This window comes from Lutjanus erythropterus, chromosome 4 (assembly GCF_056507025.1).
Source record: "Lutjanus erythropterus isolate fLutEry1 chromosome 4, fLutEry1.hap2, whole genome shotgun sequence".
Taxonomy (NCBI): domain Eukaryota; kingdom Metazoa; phylum Chordata; class Actinopteri; order Lutjaniformes; family Lutjanidae; genus Lutjanus; species Lutjanus erythropterus.
The window spans coordinates 6,916,949-6,932,451 of record NC_139320.1 but is presented as its reverse complement, the minus strand read 5'-3'; the positions used below and the strand labels follow the sequence as shown (position 1 = coordinate 6,932,451).

The 15,503-nt window shown below is 38.8% G+C and overlaps 1 protein-coding gene across 1 annotated transcript in view; it reads left to right on the top strand.

Moving 5' to 3' along the window:
- Positions 1–14,194, top strand: part of sorl1 (sortilin-related receptor, L(DLR class) A repeats containing) — a 143,910-nt gene extending 129,716 nt beyond the window's left edge. Inside the window, exons 39-48 of the mRNA XM_084716829.1 lie at positions 309–391; positions 710–800; positions 890–1,080; positions 2,294–2,413; positions 5,291–5,455; positions 5,914–6,088; positions 6,247–6,353; positions 9,095–9,287; positions 9,405–9,617; positions 12,715–14,194. Coding sequence (XP_084572955.1) covers positions 309–391; positions 710–800; positions 890–1,080; positions 2,294–2,413; positions 5,291–5,455; positions 5,914–6,088; positions 6,247–6,353; positions 9,095–9,287; positions 9,405–9,617; positions 12,715–12,782 — 1,406 coding nt within the window. The 3' untranslated portion in view covers positions 12,783–14,194. The remainder of the gene's footprint in view (positions 1–308; positions 392–709; positions 801–889; positions 1,081–2,293; positions 2,414–5,290; positions 5,456–5,913; positions 6,089–6,246; positions 6,354–9,094; positions 9,288–9,404; positions 9,618–12,714) is intronic.
- The last annotated feature ends 1,309 nt before the right edge of the window (positions 14,195–15,503 follow it).

Here is a 15,503-nt window from a genome sequence, read left to right as displayed (position 1 = left end):
GTTCTGGTAATAAAATTCAGCATTTCTTTGAGATCTTAAAAAAAAAAAAAAAAGGCCTTCTGTGGAAGGAAGGGGATTGAAAATCTGGAAGGCTTTTAATGTGAAACATTAACACGTGGAAAAGCTGAGTCTGCAGCAGAACCGTTCAGTTAAATTAAAATGTCAAGTTGAAAAAAAAAAAAAAAAAAGCTGGCATCATTTGGACAGCTGCCCTGCAGAGACAAACTCATCACACTGAAAGTATCTCTGAGATAAGACAAAAAGACGACTGTCGTCCTTAATGTCCACCTGCTCTGTGTCTGCTGCAGCTCTGCCTCCTCCATCTGTGATCGCCGACAGCATCACCAAAGACTCCATGAGCCTTTCATTCAGCTTCAACTCTCAGTACGAGGTAAGAGCTGCTCTTTAACCCAATAATGCCATTTATGTCATACATGATACATGAGATCTGACCTATAACAGAAATTATTATATATAATATATTACTATTACATTGGTATTGTTTGTTATAAGATGAAAAATATGTTTTGTTTTGTTTTTTTATAACAATTACTTGGTTAGTTGATTGTTAATGTTACCAATTATCGATTAAGGAGACGACTTTTGATTTTGTAAAAAAAACAACAGATAAACACTTCAATTTGAAAACATTCTAGCGTCTTGTCTGAGTTTAGAAACATGACTGAGGGCTCTCTTGTGTTCCTTTCAGGTGAAACAGTACATCGTGATTCTGTCCTGGCAGTTTGACACACATGTCAAGGAGAGCAAGAACTACACAGTCAGAGAGAGGATCCTCAAAGGTACCGCTTGTGTACGACTCCTTTATCCCGGTGGACGACATGTGTAGACATTTATTAATGTGAGAACGATGTGTGTTGTGTGTCTCCAGCTACAAACCTGACTGCAGGGACGGTGTACGAGGTGGCTGTGTGGGCTCACACCAGCATAGGAGACAGTCCCACCGCCCTGTCCCATCATCAGACCACCGGCACCCAGCCAGACAGGCCCTTCCTTAAAGCCCGGGCCCTCAACCAGACAGTTGTGGACTGCAGCTGGACCATCAACGGAACCTCTGCTCAGGTACAACAGAAAGCTGATTTAGAATCCCAGTACACGGGGATGAAATATGAAATATCAACAGCACATTAACAAAAAAAAAGGGTCAGTCAAAATATGAAGAAATCAAATAATTTAAATTAACATTTTATGAAACTTTTAGACAGAAATATGTCTTGAAATTATGCTTAGATGCACTGAAACCCTCTGTGGTGTGTCACTTACAGTAGATAGCAGTCGACATGCGCACAGTCTTGAGAAGCAGCAGGAGAACCAGTGTTGGAAGCTAAGCAATGTACTGCTGTGGACAGAGTCAGCAGCAAAACAACTTTAAGACACCTAAAAAATCAATGTCAGTGTAAGTGTAATCTATATTTAAAATATTTTCATCACTTTACTTTGCTGTCAGACAGCCTTTCCTGACAGGAAACCACTGTTATATACACCAAATATCACTCTCTCTAAGTTAACCAAACTCCTTTGGTAAAACCAGTCATTTTACCTCACAGAACACAGGGGTTGCTGGTCTACCACTGCTTCCAGCTTTTAGTTTGTTTGTGTTATTGTGCAACTGTGGTGAATCTGAACTAACCTTTTAAAAGACCAAAGTCACACAATAACACAAGCAAACTAACCAGTCGAGGCAGCAGTAGACCAGCATGCCCTGTGTTGTAAGTTTAAATTACCGATTTCACCCATGGAGTTTGGTTGGCTTAGAGAAAGTGATATTTGTCTCATGTAACAGTGGTTTCCTGCCATAGATGGCCAAGTAAAGTGCTAAAAATATTCTAAATATAGTGTACACTTAAACTGATATTGATTTTTTTTTTTTTTTAAGTTAAGTTAGTAACATTTTGCTACTGATCCTGTCCTCATCAGTGCATTGCTTAGCTTCCATTCTGGTGCCCCTCTGTGCTTCTCCAAACTGTGGACATGCCAAACTCCATCTACTGTAGCTAATACACTGACAATAAGTACCTTGTGCAACCCCACATTAAACAGTTAAATTAAATTTTACATTTTCTGAACATTTATGAACTTTGAGACAGAAAAATGTGTCTTTACATTCATAACTGTAAATGAAACTTTAAATAAAACAACTCACTCACCAAAGCAGGTTTACTGAGCCACTTTACTGAATAGACACTGTGATGTGTGTGTGTGTGTGTGTGTGTGTGTGTGTGTGTGTGTGTGTGTGTGTGTGTGTGTGTGTGTGTGTGTGTGTGTGTGTGTGTAGGCGTATGGTGTGTTCTATGCCACCTCCTTCCTGGACCTGTACCGCAATCCTCGTCAGGTCAGCACCACGTCTCTGAGTCTGATGGTCACAGTGGACAGTGATGAACAGTATCTCTTCTTGGTGAGTCTTCACAACATCACACCATCTTCTCTGCGTGTGTGTGACTGCTTCCACACTTGGGTGTGGTTAGCCTTCAGCTCTTTCTACCAGAAAGGGCTTCCTAACATGTGGTTGATGGTCTATTTTACCCTAAACCATGATATTTTTCTAAACCTAACCAAGTAGTTTTGTTGCCTGAGTCTAACCAGATAGTTTTACCACGACTTTGATATGTCTTCAGAGATCAAGGAAACATGAAGTGGAAATATTCACTTATCTGACAACAACTCTACAGGATTACAAATGGAGGATTACATGGATACCAAATCCAAAAAAAAAGAAAATTCTCTCAGTCTCTCTGTTTCATCAGCTTTCAACGTTGCATTCAAATGCCAAGGGTAATAAACACCAGCACAATGCACTCTTGTCCTTTGCCTCCTCCCAGCAGGACTGAATTTTTTACCCTCAACTTCAACTCAAATCTATGCAGTGTTAATTTAGGAGAGACATCTGGCCAGATGTCTGAACTCCCAAATGTCTAACGTGAAACCAGTCACATCTGTTAGGAAATCCCTCAGTGTTTTCACACTAACAAGCATCTCCAAAGTTATTCCCAAAAAACAATGTTGGAGCAGAAGTGGGAATTATTTAGTGTAGAAGTCTGAGGTGTGAGTGTCTGCTCCAGAGCTCTGCTGTCACCTGTGTGTGAGGTGGTGTGGGAACTGAAGTTGATCCAAAAATGAATTTAAAATCAACCACTTTAGTGTGTTTAACTACAGATACACTTTTAAACAGTCTTAGATTAGATGATTCCACATATTCCATATTTATTGTTATTATATGACACTGTGTAAATATAAATAACACATACTAAGCAGTAGAGCTGTAGCTATAAATCGATTAATTCATTATTAAATTAATCGCTAACTATTTTGATAATCAGTTAATCATTTTGAGTTATTTTTTAATAAAAAAATTTCCAAATTCTCCGATTCCAGCTTCTCAATGTGAATATTTTCTGGTATCTTTACTCCTCTGACAGTAAACTGAATATTTTGGGGTTTTCGGACCAAACCACAAATCGATTAATGATCGATTAATCGAGAAAATTAGCAACTTAATCGATGATGAAAATACTTGTTAGTCGCAGTCCTACTAATCAGTGATTGAATACATTGATTAAATACATGAGGGCTACAGCTGTGATGATTACCATTATCAATCTGCATCTATCAACATTTTCTCATTAATCAATTCATCTGATAGGTTATTTAAATTTGGCAGCTACATCTTAATTGTGTGAATTACAAGCAAAGTTAGAAAAAATACTATTAAAGAGTATAAATTATGAAGTTCATGTATAATCATAATTTAATACAGTGTTTCCCAAACTTTTTTCCTTACTTGTATCAGAGGGAAACTGAGCCCCCCAGCCAAAACACACACACACACACACACACACACACACACACACACACACACACACACACACACACACACACACACTCACTAGAATAAAAGAAAAAAATGCACAAAATTTGCAAACATAAAAGGAAGTGAAGTCTGCTTACAGACAGGTGACACATTTTGAAACATGAAACTTCGTCGTGTTTTTACTTAATTTGTCACCTGTAGAATTCTATAACAAAACATAATGATGGTTGATAACATCCCAGTAACATCTGATTTAATGCAATGAAGAGGTGAAATCGTCATTTTGTGTACAGATATGTCATTTACCACAGCTGGAAGGTGCTGCAAAAGCTTGAAAATGCACCTTGAAAGTGCTTGAAAAGTGCTTGAATGTGACTCCATGTACAAACCCAGAAATTGTGATTTTAGTTCATCAAAATCTGACTTTGAGGACCTGAGAGCAGAAAAAGTCTTGAGGACCCCCTGTGATTTCCCAGGTTGGGAACCAATGATTTAATATATAAAATATCAGGAAATTGTTATCACAAGCTCCCACAGCCAAAGTAACATTTTAAAATACCTGATACTTGTTTTTTTTTTTCTTCTTCTTCTTCTTCTTCTTTAGAAAAAAAAAATATTTTTCGCTTACTGTTTATTATTATGCACAAAAACATCAAGTTAAATTCCTGGTACTATTTGGACTTTATTTTACTTTATTTGTTTATTTGATAGGGACAGCGCACATTAATTAGAAGTGAGAATCTCTTTGCGCCTCATAACTTATTTCAATTCTGATTCAGAGATCTATAATGTGATCATAAAATGATGAGGGGTGGATCCTGATGCAGTATTTTAAGCTTTGAACCAGGGGAGGTGCTGGTCAGATTATATCTGTCTGCTCAGCCATCCTCACCAAAACACTGCTCATTTACATCCATTATGTTTCACCATCCAGTTGGTTCAGCAGTAACGTCTCACAAAATTGTTTCAGGACATCATAATATCAAGAACTGGTCATTGACTTTTCTGCATCAATTCATAATCTTTCAAGAAAGAATCACGATGCATCTAAGAGTCAGTTATTTCACCTCTAACATTAATGAACATTACAAGACAATACAAGTAAAATGTGCAAATATACAAACCTCAAGTAAAAAAGACACAATACATGTGTAAACCTGTGTTGCAATAAATCTGATTCTGAATATTGCAACAACTGTCTAAAAGAAATTTAGTTTAATATGATAATAAATGAAGAAAAGGAAGAAATGTCCATATTTGAGAAGCCATTTTGCATTAAAATTGACTTTAACCTCTTATCAAAATATTTTAATAGTGGCCAACCCTTCTTGTTGAGCCCTGCTCATGTAAACAGACACTATGTTCAGAGTGGATGTTGGTATCACATGTTGCTCCAGCCTGTTCTGTTTCATTCTGTTCCATCTCTCTTTTGACACGACTGTCATTTTTGTGGTCGGCCCACAGGTGCGTGCCACCTCTCCCTTCCTGGGACCTCCCTCTGACTACGTCGTGGTGAAGATGATTCCCAACGAGAGGCTGCCACCCAGGAACCTCCATCGTGTGCGAGCAGACAAGACCCAGGCGATGCTTAAGTGGCAGCCGCCCTACGACGCCCCGAACGCACCTCTGGTACAGCACTGCTTCATCCTGCTGCTGTGATGATGATGATGATACATGATGAGGGACCTTCATCCTCACACTTGGTCCTGCAAATGACAGGACATTTCTTGGGAAACCAGTTGGGTTTCAGATCTATCAGGGCTGAACTGGTTTATTTTATTTGTTCATCTGGATCTCACCAATATCCAGTCGAATTATTTATCACTTTGGGTCGTTTGTATTGAGGGTGGCTCCATACCACTTCTTCATGTCCAATACCAACATGGATACTGTAACTTTGAGTATCTGCTTATACCAATTCAGTACCTTGAAATACAATTTTGTCCCGATTTTCAAGAATGAGTGACGACCCATAATACTCTTGTGTACCAGACTTTACCCACCTGTATCATCTGTTGAAATTGTTGAATGAAATACCAAAAGCTTCTTGTAACCGTGTGTTTTTGTTGTTGCATGTCTTCCTGTAGACATATGTGATCCACATGCGGGACGTGATCCGTAAGGAGGAGCGGGACTACAAAGTGTCCACCCAGAACAACACGGTGGAGTACCTGCTGAAAGGCCTGGAGCCCGGCGGACGATACAGCGTCTCCGTCCGTCTCCGCAACATGAGCAAGGAGGCCAGCTTCACTCTCAGCACAGGTACTGTACAGGACAGATGTCCATCCAGCTGCAGGATTTTCAGTTTGGAAGTGTAATATTAAATGTGCATGTGCAATTGTGGTGCAGACTCAAGGTGCTGCTACTACGTCTTTACAAAGAAATATGTTGCTTAAGGAAATCTTCTCCCTCTGCTGCAGTTCCTCTTGCAGCTCCTGAAGCCCTGAAGATTTTGACAGAGAAGGACCACGTCTTCCTGTTCTGGAAGAGTCTGGCTGTCAGAGAGAAGGGCTTCAATGAGAGCAGGGTGAGAAACTCCTGACAAATATCTTTCTTCTTTTATATAGTTCTTCATAGGGTTGGATGTAGCTGAGGTACAAATAATTAAGGTATTTGTACTTTTCTTGACTATTTATTGTTCTGTCAACTTTTTACTTTTACTCCCTACATTTGACAACAAATATCTGTACTTTCTAATCCCTACATTTCCAGACAGACTCATTACTTTAGTTTTAGTTGAATTATTGATTATTTTTATTTTGCATTATTGTGCACCGTCTCCCCAACATGAAGACTGATTTCAACCTGAATGTGTTGGTCAGTAACTCAGAGAAAAGATGATTCCTTTGTGTATCCATCAGTGCTTCTGACGAACAAAAAGGACATGAGACGAAAAATGAAGAAGTAAGACAAAAAAGACATAACAATATGAAAAATGATGGAAAAGACATAAGATGAAAAACTACATTAAAGACATAAGACAAAACAGAAAACAGGATGAAAAACTACTTCAGATAAAAACTACTTAAAGGACATAACAAAATGAAAAACTACATATAGACATAATTGGACAAAAATGACATAGAAGGACAAAAAAAACTACATCAAAAAACATAAGAGGAGAAACTACATAGGAGACATAACAGGGCAAAAAAGACTTTTTACATTTATACTTTGAGTACATTTCAGAGCCCGTGCTTTTTTCTACTTGAGTGAAGAAGTTGAATCTGTACTTCTACTTGAGTACATAATATTTGTACTTTTGCTACCTCTGGATACCACCTCTGCTACTCTCCTTATTTTGGGAATAAGACTCAAGGCATACTTAAAGTAGAAATAGGCAACTTTTTGCTATAACTTACTATTATTAACTTAAATATAAAATTGTGATAATTTCAATGCTCTTCAGTGAACATGCTTTTCCCTTCTCTCCTATTTCCAAAGTGGTGTTGATCATTTTTTGACGGCGCAGGGCTCTGAGGACACACAAAGCATTCTGGTGCTGTGTCAAAGTGTGTTGCCCTGTCAGATGGTATTTCCCACTGGGCACCGTGCTGGAGGGTCAGGTTATGTTTAGGGTTAGCAGAGTAAAGTACAGGGGAACACATGTTGACGGGGAAACAGATTTCAACACAGCACCTGTTATTTTTACCACATTGGCAACAACAATAACAGCACTTAGGGCCTGACAAGTCCTCTCTGTCTACTTCTTTCACTTTAATTGTATAGTTTTAACAAATAATTCAGTTGAGTTTCATGTTATGTATACAGTGCCAAGTCATAACAGAAGTTATCTCAGGGTACTTTTAATACAGCAGGTCAGAAGTGTGGTACACACGTTCTTTACTCAAGTAGAACTACAGAAATCAAAGTACTGATTCAACTTCTTTACTGCAGTCTAAGAGAAAAAGTACAGTCTCTGAAATGTACTCAAAGTATAAAAGTAAAAAGTCATCCTCTGAAGGACATTTCTACCATCTGTTAATGTGCAAAGATAACTGAACATCATGTCATATTAATGTATTTAAGACTATTAAACATAAACCCTTCTAATCAATCAGATTAAACAAAAAAATACTGTACTGGAAATAATAAACACTGGCTTCACTCCAATGTGCAGATCAGTTATGATCAACATGAGAACACACTTGAAGATTATTGAACTGTTTTCCTTTGTTACAACAAAACTACTAAAATCTTTTTGTTAGCCTCGGCTGCTTCTTTAAATCAAGAAGCTCTGCAGCGCTGCGAACTCTCTCACAGGCAGCTGACAGATTCTGCCTGTTTCATTTTGTTACATCTTTTACAACACTGCAGTCATGTCACGTCTGCCGTGGATTATATGCAGTGATGGATACGACTGGTTATGACTGGCCTCAGGCTGTTATGATGGGCTTCAGTGCACACCAGTGATCTGACACTGGACAACACCAAGATTCATATGAGACAATAATACTAAAGAAAACAAATGATTCATTTAACTTTAAAGTTTTTTATAGTTAGTTTATAGTTTTTTTTTTTACTAAATTTTTTTAATTTTACTAAAATTACTGGCTTTTGTTGAATACTCAGTTCTGATTGGTTAAGTTAAGGGACAGATGTTGTAAATGGTCAAATTAAAATATCACAGAAATAAAAAAATAAGATTTGTTATGAATACTAAATACAGTAATTAGATCAGGGCTTGTTCTCCATCCATCACATTATTGGAGGGTCCCTGCAGCTCACCTGATGATATTCACAACCCTACAGGAACCCTCTTATTCTCTTAATGTCTTATTGTCTCTGCCATTTAGGTCCTGTTATGTCTTTTAAGTCATTTTTTTGTCTTACATCTTTCACATAGTTCTTTGTCTTGTTATGTCTTTTACGTTGTTTTTCATCCTATGCTGTTTGTTATTTTTGGTCTTGTCTCTTGTACTTTGTTTTTCTTATTGTTGTCTTCTATGTAGTTTTCTGTCTTGTTATGTCCCATATGTAAGTTGACACACAGTGACGCAAAATAAAATAGATAATTTCCATCAAATGCATTGAACTAAAATAACAAGTCTGTTTTGAAAATGTAAAGATTAGAAAGAATTTACCCCACACTTCCTGATTTTCTTTTTTAAAATTACAAGTTCTGATCAATAAGCACAGAAGTAGAAACCCAGTGAATGTTGTCTCGTAACCGTCCAATCAAAACCTTTGTAAGTGTTCCCTGGTTTTGTTCTCTTCATATCCTCCATCAACCATTACTTTTGTTCTTTTTTTTTTTTTTTTTTACAGGGGTATGAGGTGCACGTGTACGACAGTGTGACCAACCAGACGTCCTTCTTGGGAAACACCACAGAGACTTATTTCCGCATCAACAGCCTGCTGCTGGGACACAACTACACGTTCTCTGTGAAGGCACGCTGTCTGCTCAACGGTCAGCTGTGTGGGGAACCTGCACTCCTGCTCTACAACCAGCTCACAGCAGGTACTGGAACACACGCACACACACACACACGCACACACACAAATCACAGGGATTAGAAAAAAAGCTCGGACTTGTTTTTCCATTTCTTGCATTCATGTTTCTTTTTCACCTGTCCAGGTGCCAGCGATGCGTCCCGTGGCGAGGGCCACTCAGGAGATATGGCGGCGGTGGTGGTCCCGGTCCTCTTCCTGCTGCTGCTCGGCGTGTGCGGCGGCTTGGTGGTGCTCTACCTCCGGCACCGCCGACTGCAGAACAACTTCACCGCCTTCGCAAACTCCCATTACAACTCCCGCCTGGGCTCTGCCATCTTCTCCTCCGGGGACGAACTGGGTGAGACAATTCAAACGTTTCTGCAGCTGCCGCGCGTCGCCACAGAGATCATTAGGGTGCAGCACCCATCTGTGGTGTTTTGACATGACTGGGTGCTTCAGGGAGTGCAATTTACAGGATTGATGAGTGGGAAGCCTGCGGGGATGGTGTTGGTGTAACTCCCAGCAGTCAGTCAGGACGGCTGTAAAGTGTGGAAGGTGGGGATTCTGAGGGAGAAAAAAATTAAAAACAACTTGACACCGACAGGTGTTAAAACCACCTCCATGTTCCATGTGGATCAGAGGAAGCACGCAGTGAAACAGGAGGGGAACGGAAAAAAAGGGGAGAAATGTAAGAAGAGATAACGAAGAGGTTGAACCCCTGTGTTCCTCTTCATCAGACTGTATGGATCCACAGTACCTACAGGACGAGCTGCTGCTGTCTGAAACAAAACTCAACACTCTTTACAACCAGAAGAAATGTGTGTTTCCAAGTACAGACTGTCGATGTAAATAATAACATTAAAATTAATAATTATTTAATAATAAGAACCAGCAGCAGCAGCATAATAACAACAATAATAATAATAATAATAAAGAAAATATTAATAAATATCTTGCAAAACTTATTGACTGAGATCAAGCAGACTTTGTGAAGGGCCACCATAGCTCAGACAGCTTGAGAATATTATTACACATTTTACAATTCATTCCATATTCTTTATATTTTCTTATTTTCTGCAAAGTTTTAACTCCTGACACCGAAAAGGAGTTTGATAGGCTTGAATGTGAATGGGGTTTGAGTGAACAATTCATTAGTTGTATTAAAGTTCTCTATGAAAATCCAGGTGTGATGGTGTTATTAGGAAATGCCCGCTCACCACTTTTCCCAATTTTTAGAGTTCCTGTCAGGGCTGCTTGCTGTCTCCTCTATCACTTGTTTGATCCCTAGAGCTTCTTGCTCAAAAAGTACACCAATCTACTAGTCTTTGACCTTATCACAGTAAACTCCACAAGTCACCACGTATCACTTTATGTTGATGATGTGCTCCTTTTCATTAGTAAAGTCTCACAGTCACTTCACCATATTCATAGATTACGTTCAGACTTCTGTTGTATCTCCGGATACAAAATAAATTGGCAAAAATCTGCTCTCTTACCTCTATGTAGCTCTGGCAACACTTTGACCCAGTTCAGGATGTCAATTGTAAATTAGTTTAAATATTCAGAAACTACAGTAAACAATAATTAATATTAGTAATAATAGTTTTAAATAAGACTGAAACAAATGTGGGGAAATGGGTGTTTAGACCAATATCCTTTGATGGCAGGATTTCAGTTATAAAGATGTTGTCATTACCTCTTTTTTTTTTTTCATTTCTATGCTTCCTCTGAGTCCACGGGTGGGGCACTGGGATAAATGACATAGTTTAGTCACTGGTTTCATCCAGAACGACAAAAGACCAAGGATTAAACTTACAACCCTCCAGAGAGACAAAACAGCTGGACGATGAGGAGTCCATAATTCCAAAGTTTATTACTGGCCTTTTGTACTGCAAACTATAAAATCTTGGTTGGACCCCACAAATTCCACATCCTGGCGTCTTTGGCAGAAGATTCAGTCCATCCACACAGATTACAGATTTAATTTATGTAGGAATCATTTTGTTCCTATTATTGCAAATGTCTTAATAACTTGGAAGCTGAGGAGTAACCACACTCAAAACAAAGTGGGACGATCATACTCTTCTTACTTGGACAGCTGTTTAATACTAACGGTCTTTGTACACTCCAGGAACTTCAGCAGCAGTGTAACCTACCAGGTTTTTCTTTTTTCTTATACTTGCAGCTGCATTTTGAGTTCCATGAAATTCTGAACTCCTTAAATGTGACAAATCAACTGTACGACACAAACAAAACCAAAGGAAGTGTATCAGTGTTGTATTCCCAAATAATGCAAAGCTCTTATAAACCAATGACAATTAAAACACTTTGGCAGGATGACTATTTGATTTCCCCTGAAATAGCCTGGAAAACTTACAGTCCTTTTGGTCCCAAGTCACTGAATCTTTAACTCTCAGTAAGAAGAGTCCATGTTGCCCCTTTACTATGTTTGCTAAGTGATAATTCTCAAAGAAAATCCTGGTGGTACGGTGGAGGCCACCACACACACTGTCATTAAACCAGTGGTGGGACCTGCTGTTAGATATTTTGACCTCAGAGCTTTCTGTCTCATGGTGCCGAGGGGAAGACGATCTCAGAAGCTGTTTAGAGGCTCTTCAAGCTGTGAAAACACTTGCCAGGAAAAGGGAGGGGTGAACACCATCAGAGAGACAGACAGTCCATCAGTACTAGAAATAACTGGCTGTAATCAGTGTCTTTTAGGTTAATGCCCACAGACCTGATTAACCTTCAACCATCCATTGCAACTATTTTTAAAATGTTCAACAGTACCACACCCTCTATTAGTCAGTGGTAAAGAGCAGAGGAAGCTCTTCTTCTGCAGGCTGTTCAAAAGGTTCTGCTGCTAAATTGTAGGTGATCTTTTTAGAATAAACCAAACATTAAACTCTTTAACTATATTGCAATAATTATTTTTTAATCAGTGATTCTGAGGTGGTTGTAACAATGTTCAGTTTGTATGAGACCAGGTTTTGAGGTAGTATCATTACATATATATATATATATATATATATATATATATATGTATATATGTGTATATATATATATATGTATATATATATATATATATATATATATATATATATATATATATATATATATATATATATATATATATATATATATATGTATACACACACACATATATACAGTTTTGTGCATCTGACTTCTTATGAGTCTAAAATGAGGACGGTTACATTTTATTGCTTATAGATTTTTTTGTAATTTGTTTTTTAAAGGTTAGATTGCAATCATCAACAGTCACACCTAAATTCACCATATAATAATATGCAAAGTCTATACTGAGTCTTATATCAGGATATTGATTTAATATTGATTTATTGCCCCACCCTTGATCCATTATTAATATAAAAAATATAAATGAGCCATTTTCTAAAACATCTCTCTGTCTTTATCTCCTCTCTCTCTCTCTGAAGGTGACGATGATGAAGATGCGCCCATGATCAGCGGCTTCTCAGATGACGTTCCCATGGTCATCGCGTAGCGAGACGTCCCTCCATCACCTATCTCTCTCTTCCCTTCTCCCCTTCTCTTCTTCCGCCCCCCTACCCCACTCCCCCTTCTACTCCCCATCACTCCCTCCCTTCAGTGGCGCGGTACGACAGAGCAAAGAGGAAACGGGCGGAGAACCCGGCCGCCGTCCCAAATCTGTCGACGGGAAACCACCCCGATGAGCAGGAAACATGAAGAAAAACGGAAAAGAAAGAAAGAGATATTTTTCAAATATACAATGCACTTTTTTTGGATGCGCAATAACTTATTTTTTATAATATTAAATATATATATATGGGGTCAAAAAGGACTGTGAGGAAGAGGTGGACACTGAAGCAAACTGTGAAGGATTTGAGTTTGTTGTGCGCGCCAGGGAAAGAGAGACCCTATTTGTAATGCAAACTCACTATCCATAGGAGCGGTTCATTGCTTAAAGCCAAAATAAGCATCCAGAGACTGGAATATAGAATGCAAACAACACACACATTGAGAAAAAAATACAAATATATAGACAAATGCTGTATACAATATGTACAAATAGAAAATATCGGAGCAGTTACATATTTTGGTAATAGTACCGTGTGTACTATAGCAGTGTATGTAACACTGAAGAGTTAACATGTTTCATCATTTACAGAATCTGACTTGTCTATTTGAACGATCACTGGTTTAGAAACTGTTGATTATTGTAATGTCTTTAACACTCAGCGCAACCAAACAGCTCAGTGATTGGATTACCTGTGGCACCACGTAGTGTCCTCATAGATACACCTTTATTTTCCACCACCAGCACACTGTTGTACGTCTGTATGTAGAGGCAACACATGCACCATGATAGGAGGATATTGTTGGCTGTGAGGGGGTGTAAAGAACCCCTCGCGGCGTCGTCGAGATCATCAGAACTATTTGTAAATATTGGCTTTTAATATGTCCTCTCCTCGTAATGCTGCACCATATCATTCTGTAAAATGTGTGTTATGTTTTTTTGTTTTTGTTTTTTTTTTTATTGTTCAGGACCACAAATTATCGTCCCCAGCTTTTTTTTTTTTTTTTTTTTTTTTTTTTTTTGCCATAGCTGTAGTCGTAGAAGAAGTGGGTTCTCAGGGAACTGTGTCGGAGCGGACACCAGCGCAGCACCACCATCACCACCGCGGCTCAGGCAGCACTGTCCATCCACCTACTGTCGCGCAGAGAATACAGGTACTGGATCAGCTGTGGGTGGAGCGACTGGCAGATGCAGATTAATGTCAGTAGCTGCGATGAAGAGTCAGGTTCAGGCTCACCATCTGCTTTACAAAACCATTTGAAGCTCATTCAAACAAAACCAGAAAAAAAAAACATGTTTTACCTGTTGTGGCGTCTAGTGATGCAAACAGTTACGTTGGTGATGTTCTCCTTGGTTTGTAGTTAACCTCTCTTTCCTGAAATGGTTTGATTGATACTTTCTCATGAACGGCCCACTGAATATGCATCTGTCCTACAGTAGTTTGATTTTTGAAAGCTAGGGCCAATCAAAATGTGAGACTGTCTCAATATGTGGGGTTAGGACCAGTGATAAAAAGTGTTTTTAGATATTTTAATCCTGAAACGTACATATTATCAGCGTTGTGCCTGAATGCACTCAAAGTATTTGGTGAACTTAACTGATCAGTTTGCAGTTGACAGATGTCAGTGTGAACCTCGTCACCTGATAAAGGTGAGGGTGTGTGTGAATATGGAGAGAAATGTCAACATGATATAAAAACTTTGGTCATGCAGCATGAAGCGCATTAACGTTACACTGCAGACTGGAGTCTGTGTCACAGTGACAGACAGACATGTTCACTTCTCTCATCTGTCGCGTCTCCATCTTCGTCTCTGTAGTTCTCTGCATTATGCTGCATTCAAATTGAGCTGGAAAGTCGGAATTTCGAGTTTGAAGTTGGAAATTTCAACAGTTTGTTGGTTAGAGCTGCAACAATCAATTATTAAATTAACCGCCAACTAATTTGATAGTTGTAGTATGTTTGGGTTTTTTTTTAAAGAAAAAAAGTTTTTCTTTACTTCACTCCTCTCTTGATTTTAGTCTGAAAATTAGCTGGTACAAATGTGGGTGTGACCACACGTGAACAGAGACACTGTTTCTGGAAAGAGAGTGTTTTCATCATATTGATTTATTAACTGCATGGTTGGACAGCTACTCAGGATGTGTGACAAAACATGTCTTTTTTTTTTGTTATTTGGATGGCTCCTTTAAGTATGGTGAGAACAGAGGTAATAAACAACCTGTGAGAATATTGTCTCTGTATATACAGAATCTCAACTGTTGCACGTCCGTAAATGTATCATCGCAAAAAGCATTTTTGGGGATCATCGTCTCTGTCCTGCCCCCCCCCCCGTCCCCTTGCCTGACTCTGTACTGTAGTCCATTAACTGATATTTGTGTTTTGCCTCTCGGCTTGAGCCATTTGAACCGATGGTGTCCTGCTTTCTGTTGACTTGTTCTTGTTTTGTTTGTTAAATTGTCTTCATGAATGTATTTTATATCTGTACTTTTTAAAGGTACTGTCCCAGCTCATTATGCTACTATCGCCACCTGTGAAGTTAATACACACTTTGGTCTTCGCCCTCGCTACGGTGAAGTAGTAACCCATCCCACTGTTGACTTTTATTTCAGCTCTGTAGACTGGCCTCTGCAGACAAATCTTAGCCGTTACAACCCAAGCCCACTTTA